The 19,065-nt window shown below is 39.6% G+C and overlaps 1 protein-coding gene across 1 annotated transcript in view; it reads left to right on the top strand.

Moving 5' to 3' along the window:
- Positions 1-19,065, top strand: part of PRKAR2A (protein kinase cAMP-dependent type II regulatory subunit alpha) — a 112,422-nt gene that overhangs the window by 70,582 nt on the left and 22,775 nt on the right. Inside the window, exons 3-6 of the mRNA XM_042929272.1 lie at positions 1,134-1,186; positions 3,856-3,939; positions 9,769-9,875; positions 11,557-11,710. Coding sequence (XP_042785206.1) covers positions 1,134-1,186; positions 3,856-3,939; positions 9,769-9,875; positions 11,557-11,710 — 398 coding nt within the window. The remainder of the gene's footprint in view (positions 1-1,133; positions 1,187-3,855; positions 3,940-9,768; positions 9,876-11,556; positions 11,711-19,065) is intronic.

Here is a 19,065-nt window from a genome sequence, read left to right as displayed (position 1 = left end):
GAAATTCATTCTTATTTTTAAAGTCATTCATGTACATGATGATGCTGAGCAATTTTTTTTAATGTTTATTTTTGAGAGAGAGAGTGTGTGCAAGGCAGGGGAGGGGCAAAGAAAGAGGAAGACAGAGGATCTGAAGTGGGCTCTGTGCTGACAGCAGAGAGCCATCGTCAGGTTCCAACTCAACAAACGGTGAGATTATGACCTGAGCTAAAGTCGGACGCTCAACCGACTGAGCCATCCAGGCGCCCCAGTGATGTTGAGCAATTTTAATTGATTCTTTTTGTAATTTATCCGTGTGTGTGTGTGTGTGTGTGTGTGTGTTTCACAGGTCCTTTATTTTATTTTTTAATTAAAACAATTTTTTTTATGTTTATTTAGTTTTTGAGAGAGACAGAGCATGAGTGGCTGAGGGGCAGAGAGAGAGGGAGACACAGAGTTGGAAGCAGGTTCCAGGCTCTGAGCTGTTAGCACAGAGTCCAACGTGGGGCTTATTTTTTAATTTAAATCCGAGTTAGTTAACATATGGTGTAATAATGGTTTCAGGAATATAATTTAGTGATTCATCACTTACATATAACACCCAGTGCTCATCCCAACAAGTGCCCTCCTTAGTACCCATCATCCATTTAGGTTTGCCTCCCTCTCTGTTTTTATCTTATTTTTCCTTCCCTTCCCCTATGTTCATCTGTTTTGTTTCTTAAATTCCACATATGAGGGAAATCATATAGTATTTGTGTGTGATAATTCCATAGTATCACATGGATGGATATGTGTTTATGTTGCATATATTGTACTTTGTGGTTTTCCACCCTTGCTTTAAAATTCAGTAAAGATAGCACCTCCTTACTTGTCCTTGCCATTACCATAGGATTTAGTATGTGATACATTTTATCAACTCTCTTCTATTTGGGGCTACCAATCCCTAGGAAGCTGGCATTTTAGCACCTGATAGAATGCCTGGCATTAGTAGGTACTTAATATATTTGTTAATTGAAGAAAAGGCTTTTAAAAATTACTACAGCTTTAGAAAACAGTGAATGAAAGGAAACTATGTTCACCTTCTATTTTTCCCGTAAAAGCTTACATCTGTTTTATTCATTTTTCTCTTTATTTTTTTTCCTCTCCAAATTTAGTCTGTGCTGAGACCTATAACCCTGATGAGGAAGAGGAAGATACTGATCCAAGGGTAAGATACTAATGTAAAGGTATTAGGTAGAATTGTTTTATTCCCCACTCACTCTTCTCCTCCTTTATATGCCAAATCTAATCATACTGATAATTAAAATAAGTACAAATTAAAATCTCAACAAGATGCTATTTTTTTTATTTACCAGATTGGAAAATATTAAGAAGAATGAAAACAAGAGTAGTTGGGGTTGTGGTAAGAAGGGGTGCCTAGCTGTAGCTGTCAGAGCCTTAACTATAGTCAAGCCAACTGACTCAGCAGTTACCTGAAGGAGAACTCATCCTTAACAAACAGCTGGATCCTTCCTGAGATCCTTCCTGAGGATGTACAAACAGGGATCATTGAGGTGTTGTCATAGTAAAAAATGGAAACAACTTAAATGACCCAAACTAGAGGATTACGAGGGGCTAAATTATGGTACTCAAATCAAGAGATTCTTCAGCCATTGGAAATGATGGTACAGGACCAAGTTTAATGGCATGGAATGTTGTTTATATGAGGTATATTTTCTAAAATAAAAAAATAACTTAAAAAAATATATTTATCTGGGGCCCTTGGTTGGTTCAGTCAGAAGAGAATGCAACTCTTGATCTCGGGGTTGTGAGTTTGAGCCCCGTGTTGGGTGTAGAGATTAGTAAAAAAAGTAAATAAACTTTAAAATACATATGTATACACACACATATATATTTATTTATCTATCCATCTATCCATCTTTGTATTTATTAATACAAAGAATTATCTCTGGAAGGATATATCCCAAATGTTAACAGTGGTTATGGCAGGACTATGGTATACTTTTGGTCTTTTCTTAAAAACTCAGATTTTTAAACTTTTATATAATTACAAAATTATTTTTATAAAAGCAAATATGAAACACCATTTTTCAAAGATTGATGTTATAAAATAAGCTTTAATGATCTTTCAAGTGTACCTTAAAATGAGCAGTCCATGAAAGATTTCTGCAGTATTCTAATAATAAAACGCTATTCCCATTGTATGACTATAATAGATATGTAGATTTTGAAAAAATTTATTCTGGCTATTGTAAAAATTTTTGATGACTTTTAAAAGTTAAAACAGTTTTTTTTACTAACTTTTTAATATCACAAATTTAAAATACTTAATACTTTTGACATTTTGTTATTTCTCGTCAGATTAAGCAACATAGTTTTTTTTAGGGTGAAGACAGGACTTAGGTCTCTGAATTATAACAGCTATACTAGGCACTGATTATTTCTTTTTGGTTAAATAAACATTTATTGACTATCAGTAATAATGATAAAAGTTTTTGAGCACCTACTAAATGCCAGGTACTGTTTTAAATACTGCATGTATGAACTTGTTTAATCCTTCCAACAACACTGATTTAGTAGATAACACCACCACCACTACTAAATTGTTGATGTTTGAACTGCAGCATTTATAGCCATTGTTTATTTGCCGTCTCCACTTAGATTTCAGTAGGCAACTCAGACTTAAGGTGAGCTCCTGATCATTTCCCTTTAAACATTTTTCTCCACCCACAGTCTTCCCCCAGCTCAATTTATGGCAGCTCCATCCTCCCAAGAAGGCTCAGGCCCAAAACTTGAGGGTCACCCTCAGCTCCTCTTATTTTTTCATACCTACATTCAGTTTTTCAGAAAATCCAATGGGCTCAGGCTTCAAAACATGTCCAGAATTCCACTACTTCTCAACACCTCCATGGTTACCACCTTGGTCCTAACCACTGCATCTTGGCACTGAAATAATTGCACTAGTTTCCTGGCTTCCACTCTTCCCTCAAGGCTGTTCTGCAGTCAGTAGCCGGTATGAACCTTTAAAAACATGAGTCAGATCTCTTTCACCTCTCAGTCAGAAGCTTCAAATTGCCTCCATTTGGCTAGGGAAGAGTTCTGGTTCTGTGACTTATAATGCCCTCTGTGATTTGGGCATCACTCTCACCCAGCCCCCCAACTTGGTCTCTTCCTGATCTTTCCCCCTCGCTCTGCATCAGTCACACCCATCTCCTGGTTATTTCTCAAACATGCTCTTTACCTGCCACAAGGCCTTGTTTTCATTTACTGTTCCTCTGCTTGCAGTGCTCTTCCCACAGAGATGTCCACATGGCTCACTCCCTGAAGTTATCCTCATTTCCTTGAGATCTTTACACAGATGCTACCTTCTCAGTGAGGCCTTATCTGCCTCCTCCACACACACACTTTTTATCACCCTTCTCTACCTTGTTTTTCTCCTTAGCTCTCTTATTTTTCTCCTGTCACTCTCTAACATGTTTTACATATTTATTGGATGAGAGCTGGTGTTTTTATCTGTGTGTTGGCTGTGTCCCCAGAAGTGGAACAGTGCCTGGCACCCAGTAGATGCTTAATATTTGTTGAATGAACAAGTCTATAGCCCTCTGCTTTACAGATGAGGACACTGAGGCTCCCGGGGGGTAACTGACTTGCTGCCAGTTACACAGTCAGTGAGTGGCTCCAGGGTGAGTGCTCTTCACCCCCATCACATTGCCCCTCCATGATCAGGATCCCGCTTGGTATTTGTATAGAATTAAAGTTACAGTAAATGTGCTCTTAATTTTTCCCACTTAGGAGAAAGAAATGTACTGATGTGTGAATAAAGTCAGATTTTAAATTGGAATAAAAATATTTCCCTGGTTTTATTTGGATTGGCAGGTGATTCATCCTAAAACTGATCAACAGAGATGCAGACTTCAGGAAGCTTGCAAAGATATTCTCCTTTTCAAAAATCTTGATCAGGTAACATTGGTTTTTAAAAATATTTTTGTATTTTGGCTTTTCTCCTATTTGTCATTTAAACAGTTTTTCTGTGGGGGTGCTTGGGTGGCTCAACCAGTTAGGCATCTGACGCTTGATCTCAGGTTGGGTCTTGACCTCAGGGTTGTAAGTTTTGTGCTGGGTGTGGAACCTACTTAAAAAAAAGTTTTTGTAATCTTAGCCTCAGCCATATGAGGTATAAAACTTTAGATTCATCCTCCTTACAATGTTTGCATTGTGTTGACTTCCATAACTCATCATAAAGAGCTTTTCAGATGACTTCTAGTATTTCTCTGAATTGCTTTGGTACTTCCTCAAAGACAGTATCCTTCAAGGACCATGCTCTTTGGCCATGTTGAAAGGAAATGCTCAGGTTTATATGACCCTGGCTGAAAGCATTTGGAGGGTCTGAATTTATGCTGCAGAGTAATTTATCCAAAGTTGCTAGTATGGAGTTCTCTTCTCTGGTAGCAATTAACCCACTGGAAGTGTGTGACTTCTTCTCAGACCTTGAATGTGGGGCACCTCTTGTGATTACTTCTCAGCAAAGAACTCAGGCATGGGGAGTGGTGTGTGTCCTCAGGGCTCTGGCGTAGGACCTATGCTTGAACCTGTCTTCCCTCCCTTGATGGAGATAGAGAGCAGGAGCTTTATTAGTCTCAGGCGGAATAAAACAAGGCCCATGACCTCAAGGAAAGGCTGGTTGTGAGAAATACTGGTCTGTGTCACTTATTTTCCCTAGAAGATCCATCTGTATCAAGGGAAAGAGGACTTGCTTCTTTATCTACTGAACAAAATCCCTTTTAATGTTCTAAGGGAAGTTGCTGTGTCAGTCTAATATTCAGAGTTTTCTTAGTGTTGAAGAATACCATTATACCATTTTATTTTACCATTTTAATGTTGAAAAATGGTAATGAAAATTTCAGATTTAGTTATATTTTTCTGGCATTTTTGTCATGAAAATATTCAAATACAAGTTGAAAGACTTTTATGGAACACACATTTATCTACTGCTTTGATTCTAACATTAACATTTTACTATGCTTGCTGCATTGTATACCATATACCCATCTTTCAGCAAAGGGGTCAGTAAACTTTTTCTTAAAGAACTAGGTAGTAAATATGTCTGTCATAACTACTCAACTCTGTTATTATAGCAGGAAAGCAGCCATAGACGATACATAAATGAAAGGATGTGGCTGTGTTCCAATAAAACAGTATTCACAAAAACAGTCACCTGGGTGGTTCAGTCCATTAAGTATCCGACTTCAGCTCAGGTCATGATCTTGCAGTTTGTGAGTTTGAGCCCCATGTTGGGCTCTGTGCTGACAGTGCAGAGCCTGCTTGGAATTCTCTCTCTCTCCCTGTGTCTCTCTGCCCCTCCTCAGCGTGTGCTCTCTCTCTCTCTCAAAATAAATAAATGAATTTAAAAAAACCCACACACATTATTTACAAAAACAGGCAGCTGTTTGCTGGCCCCTGCATTAACCCATCTTACTTTTTTGGGTTAATTTCATAGTAAGTTGCAGATATCATTGTACCTTCCTTTAAACACTTTGGCATGAACTAGAGTTCAATATTTGTTTGTAAGTTTTTTATATACAGTTTGCATACAATGAAATGCTTAAGTTTTGGGGCCCCTGGTGGCTTGGTTGGTTGAGCGTCCAACTCTTGATGTTGACTCAGGTCATGATCTCACAGTTCATGGGATCGAGCCCTGTGTGAGGCTCTGCACTGACAGCACAAAGCCTGCTTGGGGTTCTATCTCTCCCTCTCTTTCTGTCCTTCCCCTGATACCATGTACGAGCACATGTGCATGCTCTCTCGCTTTCAAATACAACATTTTTTTTTAAATGCATGAGTTTTGGGGCGCCTGGGTGGCTCAGTTGGTTGGGCTTCTGACTTCAGCTCAGGTCATGATCTCGTGGGTTTGAGCCCCATATCAGGCTCTGTGCTGACAGCTTGGAGCCTGGAGCCTTCTTTGGATTCTGTGTCTCCCTCTCTCTCTGCCCCTTCCCCCTCACACTCTCTCTCTCTCTCTCTCTCTCTCTCTCTCTCTCAAAAATAAAGATTAAAAAATTTTTTTTAAGTGCATGAATTTTGGGGTGCCTAGGTGGCTCAGTGGGTTAAGCATCTGACTTCGGCTCAGGTCATGATCTCATGGTTTGTGAATTGGAGCCCCGTGTTGGGCTCTGTGCTGACAGCTCAGAGCCTGGAGCCTGCTTCAGATTCTGTGTCTCCCTCTCTCTCTGCCCCTCCCCTACTCACCCGCTGTCTCTCTCTCAAAAATAAATAAACATTAAAAAAATTTTTTTTTTAAAGCAGGAGTTTTATGTACATTCTCTGAAGTTTGATAAATGTTGTACACTTAGGTAACCCAAACTCCCTAACAAGTTATGGAAGATGGCTACGACCCCAAAAGATTCCCTCATGCCCCCTCATGATCAATTCTTGCCCCTTCCTTTCAGAGGCAACTACTATTTTGATTTATTCTACAGTAAATTAATTTTGTCTCTCATAGGATTTCATATGAATGGAAGCCTACAGTATTGTGTGTGAGACTTCTTTCACTCAGTTTTCAAAGTTCATTCCTGTTGCATAGATCAATAGTTCATTCCTTTTCCTTTTTCACCTTTTATTTTGAACTAGTTTTAGATTGACAAAAAAGTTGCAAAGATAGTACCGAGTTCCATATACCAGATTTCATCCAGATTCCCCCAGTATTAACATCTTACATCCCCATAGGACAACTATCAAAACCAGGAAATTAACATTCTTACAATACTCTTCGTTAAACTAGAAACCTTATTCAGATTTCACCAATTTGTTTTTTTCTGGTTAAGGATCCAATCCAGAAAAATCACATTGCATTTAGTTCTTAACTTCTCTTCAGTCTGCCATGGTTTTCAGTCCTTTCTGGTGTTTCATGATCTGGACACTTTGAAGACTACTGGTTTGTTATTTTATAGAATGTACCTCAAATTTGGATTTCTCTGATGTTTCCTCATGACTAGAGTAGGTACACACATTCTTAGCCAGCCTGCAACAGAAATTATATTGTGTTCTTCCCTGAACATCATATCAGGGGGTCACTGATATCAGTATGTGTTATTGCTGGTGATGTTAGTTCATTCCTTGTTTGTTGCTGAGTAGTATTCCACTATATGAAAATACTAGTTTGCTTATCCATTTTTCTGTTGATGGATACCTAGTCTCTTTTGTTGTTGTTGTTTTGTTTTGTTTTTAAGTCTCTTTCTTGTTGTTAGCTCTTATGAATAATGCTATGGATATTTTGTACAAGTCTTTTTTTGAATGTTTTTCCCCCCCATCTCTCTTCAGTAAAATACCTGAGGGAAAAATTGCTGAGTCATAGGGTAGATATGTTTGATTTTATAAAAACCTGCCATAACTTTTTCAAAGTGGTTGTACCATTTTGTATTCCTTCAGCAATATAGGAGATTCCTGATTATTCCGTATTCTTACCAACACTTGTTACTGTCTATCTTTCAAAATTATAGCCATTGTGGTGAGTATATTTGTTTCAGTTTTTTTTTTTAAGTTTATTTATTTATTTCGAAAGAGTGGTAGGAGCAGAGAGAGGAAGGAGAGAACCCCAAGCTGACAGCACAGAGCCCCATGTGGGGCTCAGTCTCACAAACTGAGATCATGACCTGAGCTGAAATCAAGAGTTGGACACTTAAACAATCGAGCCACCCAGGCACCCTTATTTCAGTTTTTAAAAATTTATTTCCTGGGGCTCCTGGCTGGCTCAGTCAATAGAGCATGCGACTCTTGATCTCAGGGTCGTGAGTCCAAGCCCCGTATCGGATATAAAGCATTCTTTAAAAAATAAAAATAAAAATAAATAAATAAAATAAAAATTTATTTCCTGGGGCGCCTGGGTGGCTCAGTCAGTTAAGCATCTGACTCTTGATTTTGGCTTGGGTCATGATCTCACAGTTTATGAGTTTGAGCCCCATGTTGGGCTCTGTGCTGACAGCAGAGTCTGCTTGGGATTCTCTGTCTCCCTCTCTCTCTGCCCCTCCCTGGCTCGTTCTTTCCCCTCCCTCCCTCCCTCTCTCTCTCCCTCCCCAAAATAAATAAACATTAAAAAAAATTATTTTCCAAATTTGTTTGAAATTTTCAAATTTATAGGAAAGTCAAAAGAATAGCTCCATGAACACTCATGTACCCTTCCCCAGTTGTTAACATTTTGCCACATTTCTTGCTTTTGTATATGTACACACACGTAAATACATATGAGCTGCTTTTTTTTGTTCAGCGCTATTTATGAATATATTTAAGACGTCTTGACTCTTAGCCACTAAATACTTTATAGGATGTATTTTCTAAGAACAAGGATATTTTCCTGCATTAGCACAGTACCACTATTACCACTGGTTCAGTATTGTTATTTAACATCCAGGCCATATTCTGATTTTCCCAGTAAAATTTTCTATAGCTTTTTTGTTTTATTTTTCAATCCTGAATCACATGTTGCTTTTGGTTGCCCTGGTGTCATTTTAGTCATCTCTAACCTAGAATTCTCCCCTTACACCTTATTGTCATGACACTGATGTTTTTGAAGAGTCCAGGCCAGAGTAAAGTTACTCAGACTGAGAGGCTGCCAGTGGACAGCCCACAGGCCAGTTACAGCTAGGTGTGTTTGGTCCGTATTATACAGGAAAATTTGAATATTTACCTGTATCTAAACTTGAGACTTCTGGCAACACTGGGCTCACATTCCACGTGAATGTGGAATGTACAGGAATAGCACTTCCTTTTTAGTATTTGTCAGCTTTTACAGTATTCAACACACATGGGACTGTGGAACTAAAGACATGCTTTTAGTGATACTCAGTTATTTTAGGCAGCACAGTCACACTGACAGAACACTAAATGACACGGAATTCTGCAGCCGTACAATTTTTCCTTGTCAGGTCTTCAGTCTACATTCCTCCAAAGATAAAGTCTTTCTTTGAGCTGAAACTGATATTCTTTAGTGCCCACTGACAGTCACTGATCTCCCTCCCTGACAAAGGGATGCTGCCCCTAGACTGAGACCACTGTTTTGTTAGAATTTAATAGCCGTGTTTTGTTGTCATTATATCAGTATAGTTACCTTCTGGTTATAGTTATTGGTAAGTAAGCAATTGTACGTGTTGTATATAAATGAAGCAATAATAGCTGTCCAAGAACAGATGTCAATTTTGGAGTACCTGTTGTGCGATAAATAGTTCCTTTAGGTTTTTCTTTTTTAGTCATAAAAATCAATGAGCTAGAAATTATTAAACCCTTTTTAAAATATGGATTAACTGAGGCTTGGAGAGGTTAAGTGATGTGTGTGGCTAGTCAGAGCACTTGTGCTGCTCTGTGAGGTAATTTCTAAGTCCATCTCAGCCCTTTAGATTTGATGATCCTGTTAAGATCAACACCTACAGGAAGATGGCATCACATGGCTTTACAGATGACATAGTAGAGCTATCAAGGCACCTGACAGTCATGTGGGCATGGCTGGGAGAATGGACACCAATGATTTATATACCTGTTTTTGCATAAATTATGAAATGTTTTTTCAAAGCAGTACTGCCTCAGAAAACTTGGCAACTGTGCTGTGTTCATGGAGATACAAAGCTGAATGGTCACAGGAAAAACATTTGTTTCAGACAGCTTTTAGGTTTTTGCTTGAATATGGGAGCAGTCTGATATGTGTACTTCCACTGTGTAGTCACAAACTGAGATGAGCATAGTCATTTTTTTGCCCTAGCAAACGTAAAAGCCATATTTTCTCTTTGTGTGTATCCCCTGCAGGAACAACTTTCTCAAGTCCTTGATGCCATGTTTGAAAGGACAGTCAAAGTTGATGAGCATGTCATTGACCAAGGAGATGATGGAGACAACTTTTATGTCATAGAAGGGTAGGAAATGGAGCTTTGCAGTCGTGTGGCTACAGTTATTAAGATTCATGATTCAGGGCAAGTGCTTTACCCTATGCTTTTTTGTTCATCCCAGAGAGGAGTTAGGAGCAGGTGTACAAGCTTCTCAAAGCTTGTGCCTCTTGTCCACAGCCTGCCCCCTCTATCTACTGCTGTCCTTAGTCCTCAGTACAACCCATATTTGGGTTGCCATTATCAACATTAGAAAGTCTCTTTTACAATTAAGCAAGATGTTCTCTATAAACATGTTATTTGCCAGTGTTCCAGTGAATTGATTTCATAAAGAAGCCATTTTGCGGGGCGCCTGGGTGGCTCGGTCGGTTGAGCGGCCGACTTCGGCTCAGGTCATGATCTCGCGGTCCGTGAGTTCGAGCCCCGCATCGGGCTCTGTGCTGACAGCTCAGAGCCTGGAGCCTGTTTCAGATTCTGTGTCTCCCTCTCTCTGACCCTCCCCCGTTCATGCTCTGTCTCTTTCTGTCTCAAAAATAAATGTTAAAAAAAAATTTTTTTTAAAAGTCAACACGTATTTAAAAAAAAAAAAAAGAAGAAGAAGCCATTTTGCTATATTGTCACTTGGATCTTTCAGTCCCAGCCTAATTTTATACATGAATACACTGCCTCACCCTTCATGTCCCTGGCCCCTTCTGGCTCTGTTCCATGTATAAGACATATTGGGAGACATGAAATATATGGATTTGATCTGCTGGCCTTAGTGTGTCATAAGCTCTTGAGCTGTTAATACCATCTCAGCAGCTCCTTCTGACCCCCTCTCAGACCTGACAGGAACCACCCTCTTCAGATTATCTCCTATAGAATCCCTAGAAATGGTTATCACCAGGTAAAAGGGTCTCTTTAAGGAATTTGCTATATGTTGTTACTTATCTTGCAGAAACATTGATACGTTTAAGTTTGCCTCAGTGATGTATTGAGAGCACCTGTTTGTCTAAATGTTTGTCAGTTCTGAGTATTATTCTCGAGCAGTCATTAGTAGTCAATAGATAGAAAATTGTACCTTTTGGTTTCTTTATTTTAATCAATTCTATATCCTGGTTTTCAACAGACTACAAAAGGAATCCCATATAATCATTTTGATCCCTTTAGCAAAAGCATTTGACAAAATGCAACACGTTTTCATGATAAAAACTCTCAGCAAACTAGGAATAGATGTGGTTTTTCATCAGTCAGATTAAAGGAATTTATTTTAAAGCCTATAGCCAACATCATTGTTAATGGTGAAAGATCGACTGTGTTCCCCTTAAGATCAAGAACGGGACAGGGATATCTGCTCTTATTTCTATTCAGTATTATACTGTAGGTTCTAGCCAATGCAATAAGACAATGAAAAAGAAGAAAAAGAGGGAGGAAGGGAAGGCATATAGATTGGAAAAGGAAAAGTAAAGCTGTCTTTGTTTGCTGATATCATGATCCTCCCTAGAAAATCCCAAGCTACAAAAAAGCTACTAGAACTGATAAGTGAGTTTATCAAGGTCACAGAATACAAAGTCAAAATGCAAAACTCTTTTGTATTTCTGTATACTAGTAAAAATCTGTTGGAAATCTCCTGTCTTATATCATTTGTACCTTCTATTCATGTGCCACCTGCCAGGTTCTTAAGTTTATTATTAGAAGTAATAAATGAAATTATTTCTTGTTATGCTTCCAGGGGAACCTATGATATTTTAGTAACAAAAGATAATCAAACTCGCTCAGTTGGTCAGTATGACAACCGTGGCAGTTTTGGAGAACTTGCTCTGATGTACAACACCCCGAGAGCTGCTACCATCGTTGCCACTTCAGAAGGCTCCCTTTGGGGACTGGTGAGTTAGCGAAGTGATTCCTCTTGTATGGCACAGTATTGATTCCCCTTACTTCTGGTTTTCTGTCCTTGGGCTGTTGGTTCACACTATATTTTATAGCCAGTTCTCTAAAAGACATTATGAAAGGTCTTGCACCAATGTGTTTTTCCATTTCTCCAAAGTGATTTGTCAACAAACCATTTACTCCAGATTACAGGGAAAAGACAGTCTTATGACCTTGCAGTCATGTCAGCTCTTATTACACTTTCTGTTCATGGTTTTATTAGGAAGAGAGCGAGGGGAGAGATAACTCTCTATACAAGAGGCAGCCTAGAAAAAGAATTGTCATGGAAAGCTCTGCCAACAGTGTTTTCCATCTCTAGGAGTCACTTTTCTCTATGGCCCGCCACCCACTTGTGCATTGGTCTATGCAATATCCAATAGGTTTAGGTGACTAGAAAGGCTGGCTGCCATATTCTGGGAAAGAGAACTCTCCTAGAATGTCTACGGCACAGCCCTGCTATGATCCCTGTCCTGTATTGTCCATAGTCCACCTTGCTTCCTTCAGCATCATCAAGCCTTCAAAACCTATAACTCACTTCCTTCTTTTTTTTTTTTTTGAATGTCTGTTTATTTATTTTGAGAGAGAGAGAGAGCATGCACAAGCAAGTGGGAGAGGGGCAGAGAGAGAGAGAGAGGGAGAGAGAATCCCAAGCAGGCTCTGCACTGTCAGTGCAGAGCCCCACACAGGGCTTAATCTCACGAACTGTGAGATCGTGATCTGAGCCGAAATCAAGAGTCAGATGTTCAGCCAACTGAGCCACCCAGGCACTCCATAACTCACTACCTCCTTAAACATAATAATTACTCTCTTGTATAAATTCCAAATTTTAAATATCACTTTTAAGGTATTGACATCTGTGATAATTTGTTTACGTTTACTTTACAAGCAGAATTAAATGTATACCATAGCATTATCAACATAGTTCTCAAATGAAATCGCCTATTAAAGACATAATAGAGCACCTTTCTGTGATATACTGATGTAGAACTAAGGATGTTCTGAGAGGAGTGTCTGGGTGGCTTGGTCAGTTGAGTGTCTGACTTTGGATCAGATGGTTCGTGGGTTTAAGCCCCATGTTGGGCTCTGTGCTGACAGCCTAGAGCCTGGAGCTTGCTTTGGGTTCTTTGTCTCCTTCTCTCTCTGCCCCTCCCCGTCTCGTGCTCTATCTCTCTCTGTCTCTCAAAGGTGAATACATGTTTTAAAAAAAAAAAAAAGAATGTTCTGAGAGATGAAAGATAAAACAGCTTCAGAAGAGATCACACACTCGGGGGCCCAGTGATTGAAAAATCCAAGGGTAAATCGTAGATCAATAAGTAATGGGGGAAAATAAACTGAGTTTTAAAATGCATTGATGTCCAAGCCAAGTACTGGTCCAGGCCAAGGTGGAATAGTCCCATTCCTCAGTAGTCTTCTCTCTTAAAACTAAAAAAAGTCCAGATATCATATAACAAACAAACTTAGGAAGACCCTGGAAGATGGAAAGAAGGTAGAATGGCTAGAGATCGTGGGATTTAAGAACAAGAGAGTGAGTTTCTTGGGTTTTCTTTATTGCTTCCCATATATATCCCAGGTGGCGTTGTGGAAAAGCCTTCAACCTAGATCCACCAACAAGTACATACAAAAACAACCCCAAGAAAAGCCTGATCGCTTTAGCTAAAGGAGCAGGAAAAGAGCAGCCTAGCAGAACAGATAATACCACCCTGCTCCAGCCAAATACCAAATACCGGTATTTGGAAAAACTGCTTCTACCTCTCCACAGTGTCACTGGGGCCAGCAGCAAGCTGAACTTACAGGCTTACCCATCAGCAGAGAGGCAAAATGAGGTGATATGTGGTGTCACTAGTTGGCACTCCACTTTCCCTTCCAGGGTGTATCAATGGGACCCAGAGGGGAGATGAACATTCACTCCCACATGTACATGCACACTGTACCTAAACAGTGCTGCAAAATAAGATTAAATCAGATACATAGCTTCACAGCATAGTACACCAAATGTCCAGGATATAATAGAAAATCACTTGTTATACAAACAACAAGGAAATTCTCAACCTGAATGAGAAAAGACAATCAACAGATGCCAGCACCAAGATGACAAAAATATTGGAATTAGCTGATGATAATTTTAAAGCAGTTGTCATATAACCAATTATATAAGCTATCAACAAGCAATTATGAACACACTTGAAAAAAAATAGAACACACTTGAAAAAAATTAGAAGGTGTCAGGGTGCCTGGGTGGCTCATTTGCTTAAGCATCCAACTCTTGATTTTGGCTCAGGTCATGATCTCGCAGTTCGTGGGTTTGAGCCCCGCATCTACAATGACAGCTCAGAGCCTGCTTGGGATTTTCTCTCTCTCCTTCTCTCTTTCCCTTCCTCTCTCTCTCTCTCTCTCTCTCTCTCTCTCTCTCTCTCTGTAAATAAATAAACTTAAAAAAATAAAATGTCTCAGTGGAGAAATAGAAGATAGAAAGAAAATCCAAAAGGGAAACTTTAGAACTAGAAAATACATTAACCAAAATAAAAACTCACTGGATGGGCTCAATAACAGAATGAATATGGGAGAGGAAAGTATCCATGAACTTGAAGATAGAAAAATAGAAATCACCCAGTCTGGACAACAGAAAGAAAATAGACTTAAATGAAATGAACAGAGTGTGTGGGATAGTAACAAAAGATACAATGTTTGAATTAATACAATCCCTGAAGGAGAGGAGAAAGAGTATGGAACTAAACAATTATTCAACGAAATAATAATTGAAAACTTCCCAAATTTGGTGAAAGATAATAAACCTGCAAATTCAAGAAAATGAGTGAATTCCAAATTGTATAAACCCAAAGAAATCTATACCAAGACACAACTTAATCAAACTTCAGAAAACTAGACAAAAAAATTTCTTAATCTTTATTTATTTTTGAGAAAGAGAGAGAGATTGGGAGGTGTGGAGAGGGAGGGAGATAGACCATCTGAAGTGGGCTCTGTGTTGACAGCAGAGAGCCTGATGCAGGACTTGAACTCACGAACCATGAGATCATGACCCAGATGCTCAACCAACTGAGCCACCCAGGCGCCCCTAGACAGAAAAAATTTTGAAAGAGAGAAAAAATTCATTAACTATAAGGGAACAACAATTTGAATGATACCAGATTTCCTAGCCACGAAGGCCAGAAGGGAGTGGCAGAGCATTTTTCAAGTGCTGAAAAAAAGAGAACTGTCAACTCAGAATGCTGTACCTAGCGAGAATATTCTTCAGGAAGGAAGATATCCTTGGGTAGAAGGAAACTAAGACTTTGTCACCAGCAGGCCTACCTTAAAAAAAATGGCTAAAGGTGGGGCGCCTGGGTGGCTCAGTTGGTTAAGCATTGGACTCTTGTTTTTGGCGCATGTCATGATCTCACAGTTCATGACTTCAAGCCCTGTGTTGGGTTCTGTGCTGACAGTGCAGAGCCTGCTTGGGATTCTCTCTCTCTCCCTCTCTCTCTGCCCCTCCCCTGCTTGTGTTTGCTTTCTCTCTCTCTCTCAAAATAAATAAATAAACTTTAAAAAAGGGGGGGGGGAGCTAAAGGAAGTTATTCATAGAGAAGGGAAGTGATACAAGAAGGAAATTTGGAACATGAAGAAAGAACAACAGAAGAAGTAGACTATGGGGAGATATAAAAGACTGTCCTTCCCTTGAGTTTTCTAAATTATCTTAGATGCTTAAAGCAAAGTTTTTGTCTGATGTGGTTCTCTGTGTACGTAAAGGAAATATTTAAGACAATTATACTCAAAAGGAGGGGGGAGGGTAAAGAGATCCAAATGGAAGTAAAGCTTCTACACTTTACTCAAACTACTAAAATGTTGACATAAGTAAACCGTAATAAGTTACATATATAAGTATAATGCCTAGAGCAACTGCTAAAATACTATGTGCAAACAGATGTACTCAAAAGCTCTATAAATCGTACCACCTTACACCTGTCAGAATGGCTAACATTAACAACTCAGGCAACAACAGATGTTGGCGAGGATGCGGAGAAAGAGGATCTCTTTTGCATTGTTGGTGGCAATGCAAGGTGGTGCTGCCACTCTGGAAAACAGTATGGAGGTTCCTCAAAAAACTAAAAATAGAACTACCCTATGACCACTACTAGGTATTTACCCACGGGATACAGGTGTGCTGTTTCGAAGGGACACATGCATCCCCATGTTTATAGCAGCACTATCAACAATAGCCAAAGTATGGAAAGAGCCCAGATGTCCATCGATGGATGAATGGATAAAGAAGATGTGGTATATATATACAATGGAGTATTACTCGGCAATCAAAAAGAATGAAATCTTGCCATTTGCAACTACGTGGATGGAACTGGAGGGTATTATGCTAAGTGAAATTAGTCATTCAGAGAAAGACAAAAATCATATGACTTCACTCATATGAGGACTTTCAGAGAGAAAACAGATGAACATAATGGAAGGGAAACAAAAATAATATAAAAGTGGAGGGGGACAAAACAGAAGAGACTCATAAACATGGAGAACAAACTGAGGGTTACTGGAGTGGTTGTGGGAGGGGGGATGGGCTAAATGGGTAAGGGGCATTAAGGAAGCAACCCCTGAAATCATTGTTGCACTATATGCTAACTAATGTGGATGTAAATTTTAAAAAATAAAAAATAAGATAAAAAGTTCTATAAATCAAATTCTAAAAAGTGTTCAGGTAACCCACAAGAATAACAGGAAAATGATATAGAGGAACAAAAAACAAAAACAAAACAGGGGAACAGCAGAAAACATATAGTAAAGTGGTAGACTTAAGCCCTAATATATGAATAATTACTGTAAATATAATGATCTAAGTATATCAGTTAAATGACAGAGACAAGTCTGCATGAAACTCACTCAAATAAATGATGTAAGTATATTGAAAGTAAAAGGATAGAAATATATATATACACACACACCATGCAAACATTAACCAGAATAAAGCAGGAGTAATTATATTAATATCAGATAAAATAGACCTCACGGCAAAGAAAGTTACTGGGGACAAAGATTACATAAACATTACATAATAATGAAAGGTTTAATCTGCCAAGAAGACATAGCAATCCTAACTATGTATACACCAAACAACAGAGCTTCAAAATACATGAAGCAAAACCTGAAGTAAGAATTGAAAGAAGAGGGGCCTCTGGGTGGCTCAGTCGGTTAAGCGTCCGACTTCAGCTCAGGTCACGATCTCACACTCCGTGAGTTCGAGCCCCGCGTTGGGCTCTGGGCTGATGGCTCAGAGCCTGGAGCCTGCTTCCGATTCTGTGTCTCCCTCTCTCTCTGACCCTCCCCCATTCATGCTCTGTCTCAAAAATAAATAAACATTAAAAAAAATTTAAAAAAAGTAATTGAAAGAAGAAATAGGCAAATTCACAATTAGTCTGCTGAAGTGAAGACTTCAACACCTCTGTCTCCAAAGGTGGTGGAACAACTAGACAGAAAATCAGGAAGGATGTGGAAGAACTTAACAGTATCGTCAACCAAAAAGATCTAATTGAAATCTATAGGACACTCCATACAACAACAGTAGAATACACATTCTTTTCAATCAAGCCTATGGGACATTCACCAAGACAGACCATATCCTGGCATATATAATAAAACTTGACAAATTTAAAAGTTGAAATCAGACAGCATATTCTCTAACCACACTGGAAGAAATCCAGGAATTAATAACAGATAACCAGAAAATCTCCAAACACTTGGAAATTAAATAACACATTCCCAAATAACCTCTGGGTCAAAGAGAAAGTCTCAATAGAAAAAAAAAAAATATTTTTTAACAAATTGAACTGTAAAAGCACCTACCTCATGGTTGGGGTATGAGAATTCAGCAGGGGCATAAGACAGGCAGCCTTGGTGCCACACAAGGTAGGGGCTACAGAATGGGGACACCTGCTCACCATGATCGTGGTGCTGCTTATCACCATTCTCGTCCAGAAGCTTCCTCTCCTGACATCTCTGCCTTGTCTTTCTACTTTCTAGCCTTATCCTTTGCAGTCTTTTCTTCCTTTCGCTTCTGTCTTAAGTGGCCTAACAATATGCCCTTCTGAACCTGGGTGGCTCAGTTGGTTAAGCATCTGACTTATCTCAGGTCGTGATCTCATGGTTCATGAGTTTGAGCCCAGCTTCCCGCTGTCTGCTGTCAGCGTGGAGCCTGCTTCAGATCCTCTGTCCCCCTCTCTGTCTGCCCCTCCCTCCCCTGCTGGTTCTCCCTCTTTCTCTCTCTCTCTCTCAAAAATAAACTTAAATATATATATATGCCCTTCTGGCCTCTGCTTTTCTCCTTCTTTGTTCACGTACTTAATAGCCCAAGCCCTCTCAAAAGCTTTAGAACCACCTCCAGGATAGTGACTCCCAGAACGTCCTCTACAGCCTGACTTCTTACTTGTAACTTGTAAGGTCTTGGAAATGCCTTCTGAGGCCAAAGCAGGGGGGTATTCTCAAGTTGGATTCTACTTTCTTTCCCTTACTGGGGGCAGCTGCCACCATGACCACTACACTTAGTCCCTGCTCCCACTTTGTTTTGCTAGAGTAAAAGTCGATAGAAACCGTCTTAGGGAACACTTGCAGTCACAGGAGAGGGCGGCATTCCTTCTCTTTTTTAAACTTCAGGCTCTTTGCTGGACTCTGAACACTTGCTGCCTGCTGGAGCCACTATTTCACGGTTCAAGTTTCCTCTTCACAGCTCCATTGGAAGTTCCCAGAAAGCTGGCTTGGTGTCTGGTGCTTTTTCATGCCCTCTGCAGCCACGGGAGCTGGCCTTGCACAGCAGAAGGAGGGAAGTAGGGGCGCCTGGGTGGCGCAGTTGGTTAAGCGTCCGACTTCAGCCAGGTCACGATCTCGCGGTCCGTGAGTTCGAGCCCCGCGTCGGGCTCTGGGCTGATGGCTCAGAGCCTGGAGCCTGTTTCCGATTCTGTGTCTCCCTCTCTCTCTGCCCCTCCCCCGTTCATGCTCTGTCTCTCTCTGTCCCAAAAATAAATAAAAAACGTTGAAAAAAAAATTAAAAAAAAAAAAGAAGGAGGGAAGTACATGTAGAAAGGGTTGGAACACAAATAAGTCACTGTGAGAGCTATCAGTTGTTTTCTCTTCAGCTAGAAAGAGTTTGCTATTGCAATTGTAGCAATCTTTGTGACTTTATAGGTGGGTGTTTTAAATACTGGATTTTTCTGACAATGCCTACTCAAAGAGAAGGAAGAGAATTTTATAATTTCCATTTTCTTACTTCTGATTGCTTGTCCTCTTTCCATAGCACTCATGCCTAGATTGGCCCAGAAAA

The sequence above is a fragment of the Panthera leo genome, chromosome A2 (assembly GCF_018350215.1).
Source record: "Panthera leo isolate Ple1 chromosome A2, P.leo_Ple1_pat1.1, whole genome shotgun sequence".
Taxonomy (NCBI): Eukaryota; Metazoa; Chordata; class Mammalia; order Carnivora; family Felidae; genus Panthera; species Panthera leo.
The sequence above is the reverse complement of the archived record's forward strand: the minus strand, read 5'-3'. Positions and strand labels throughout refer to the sequence as shown.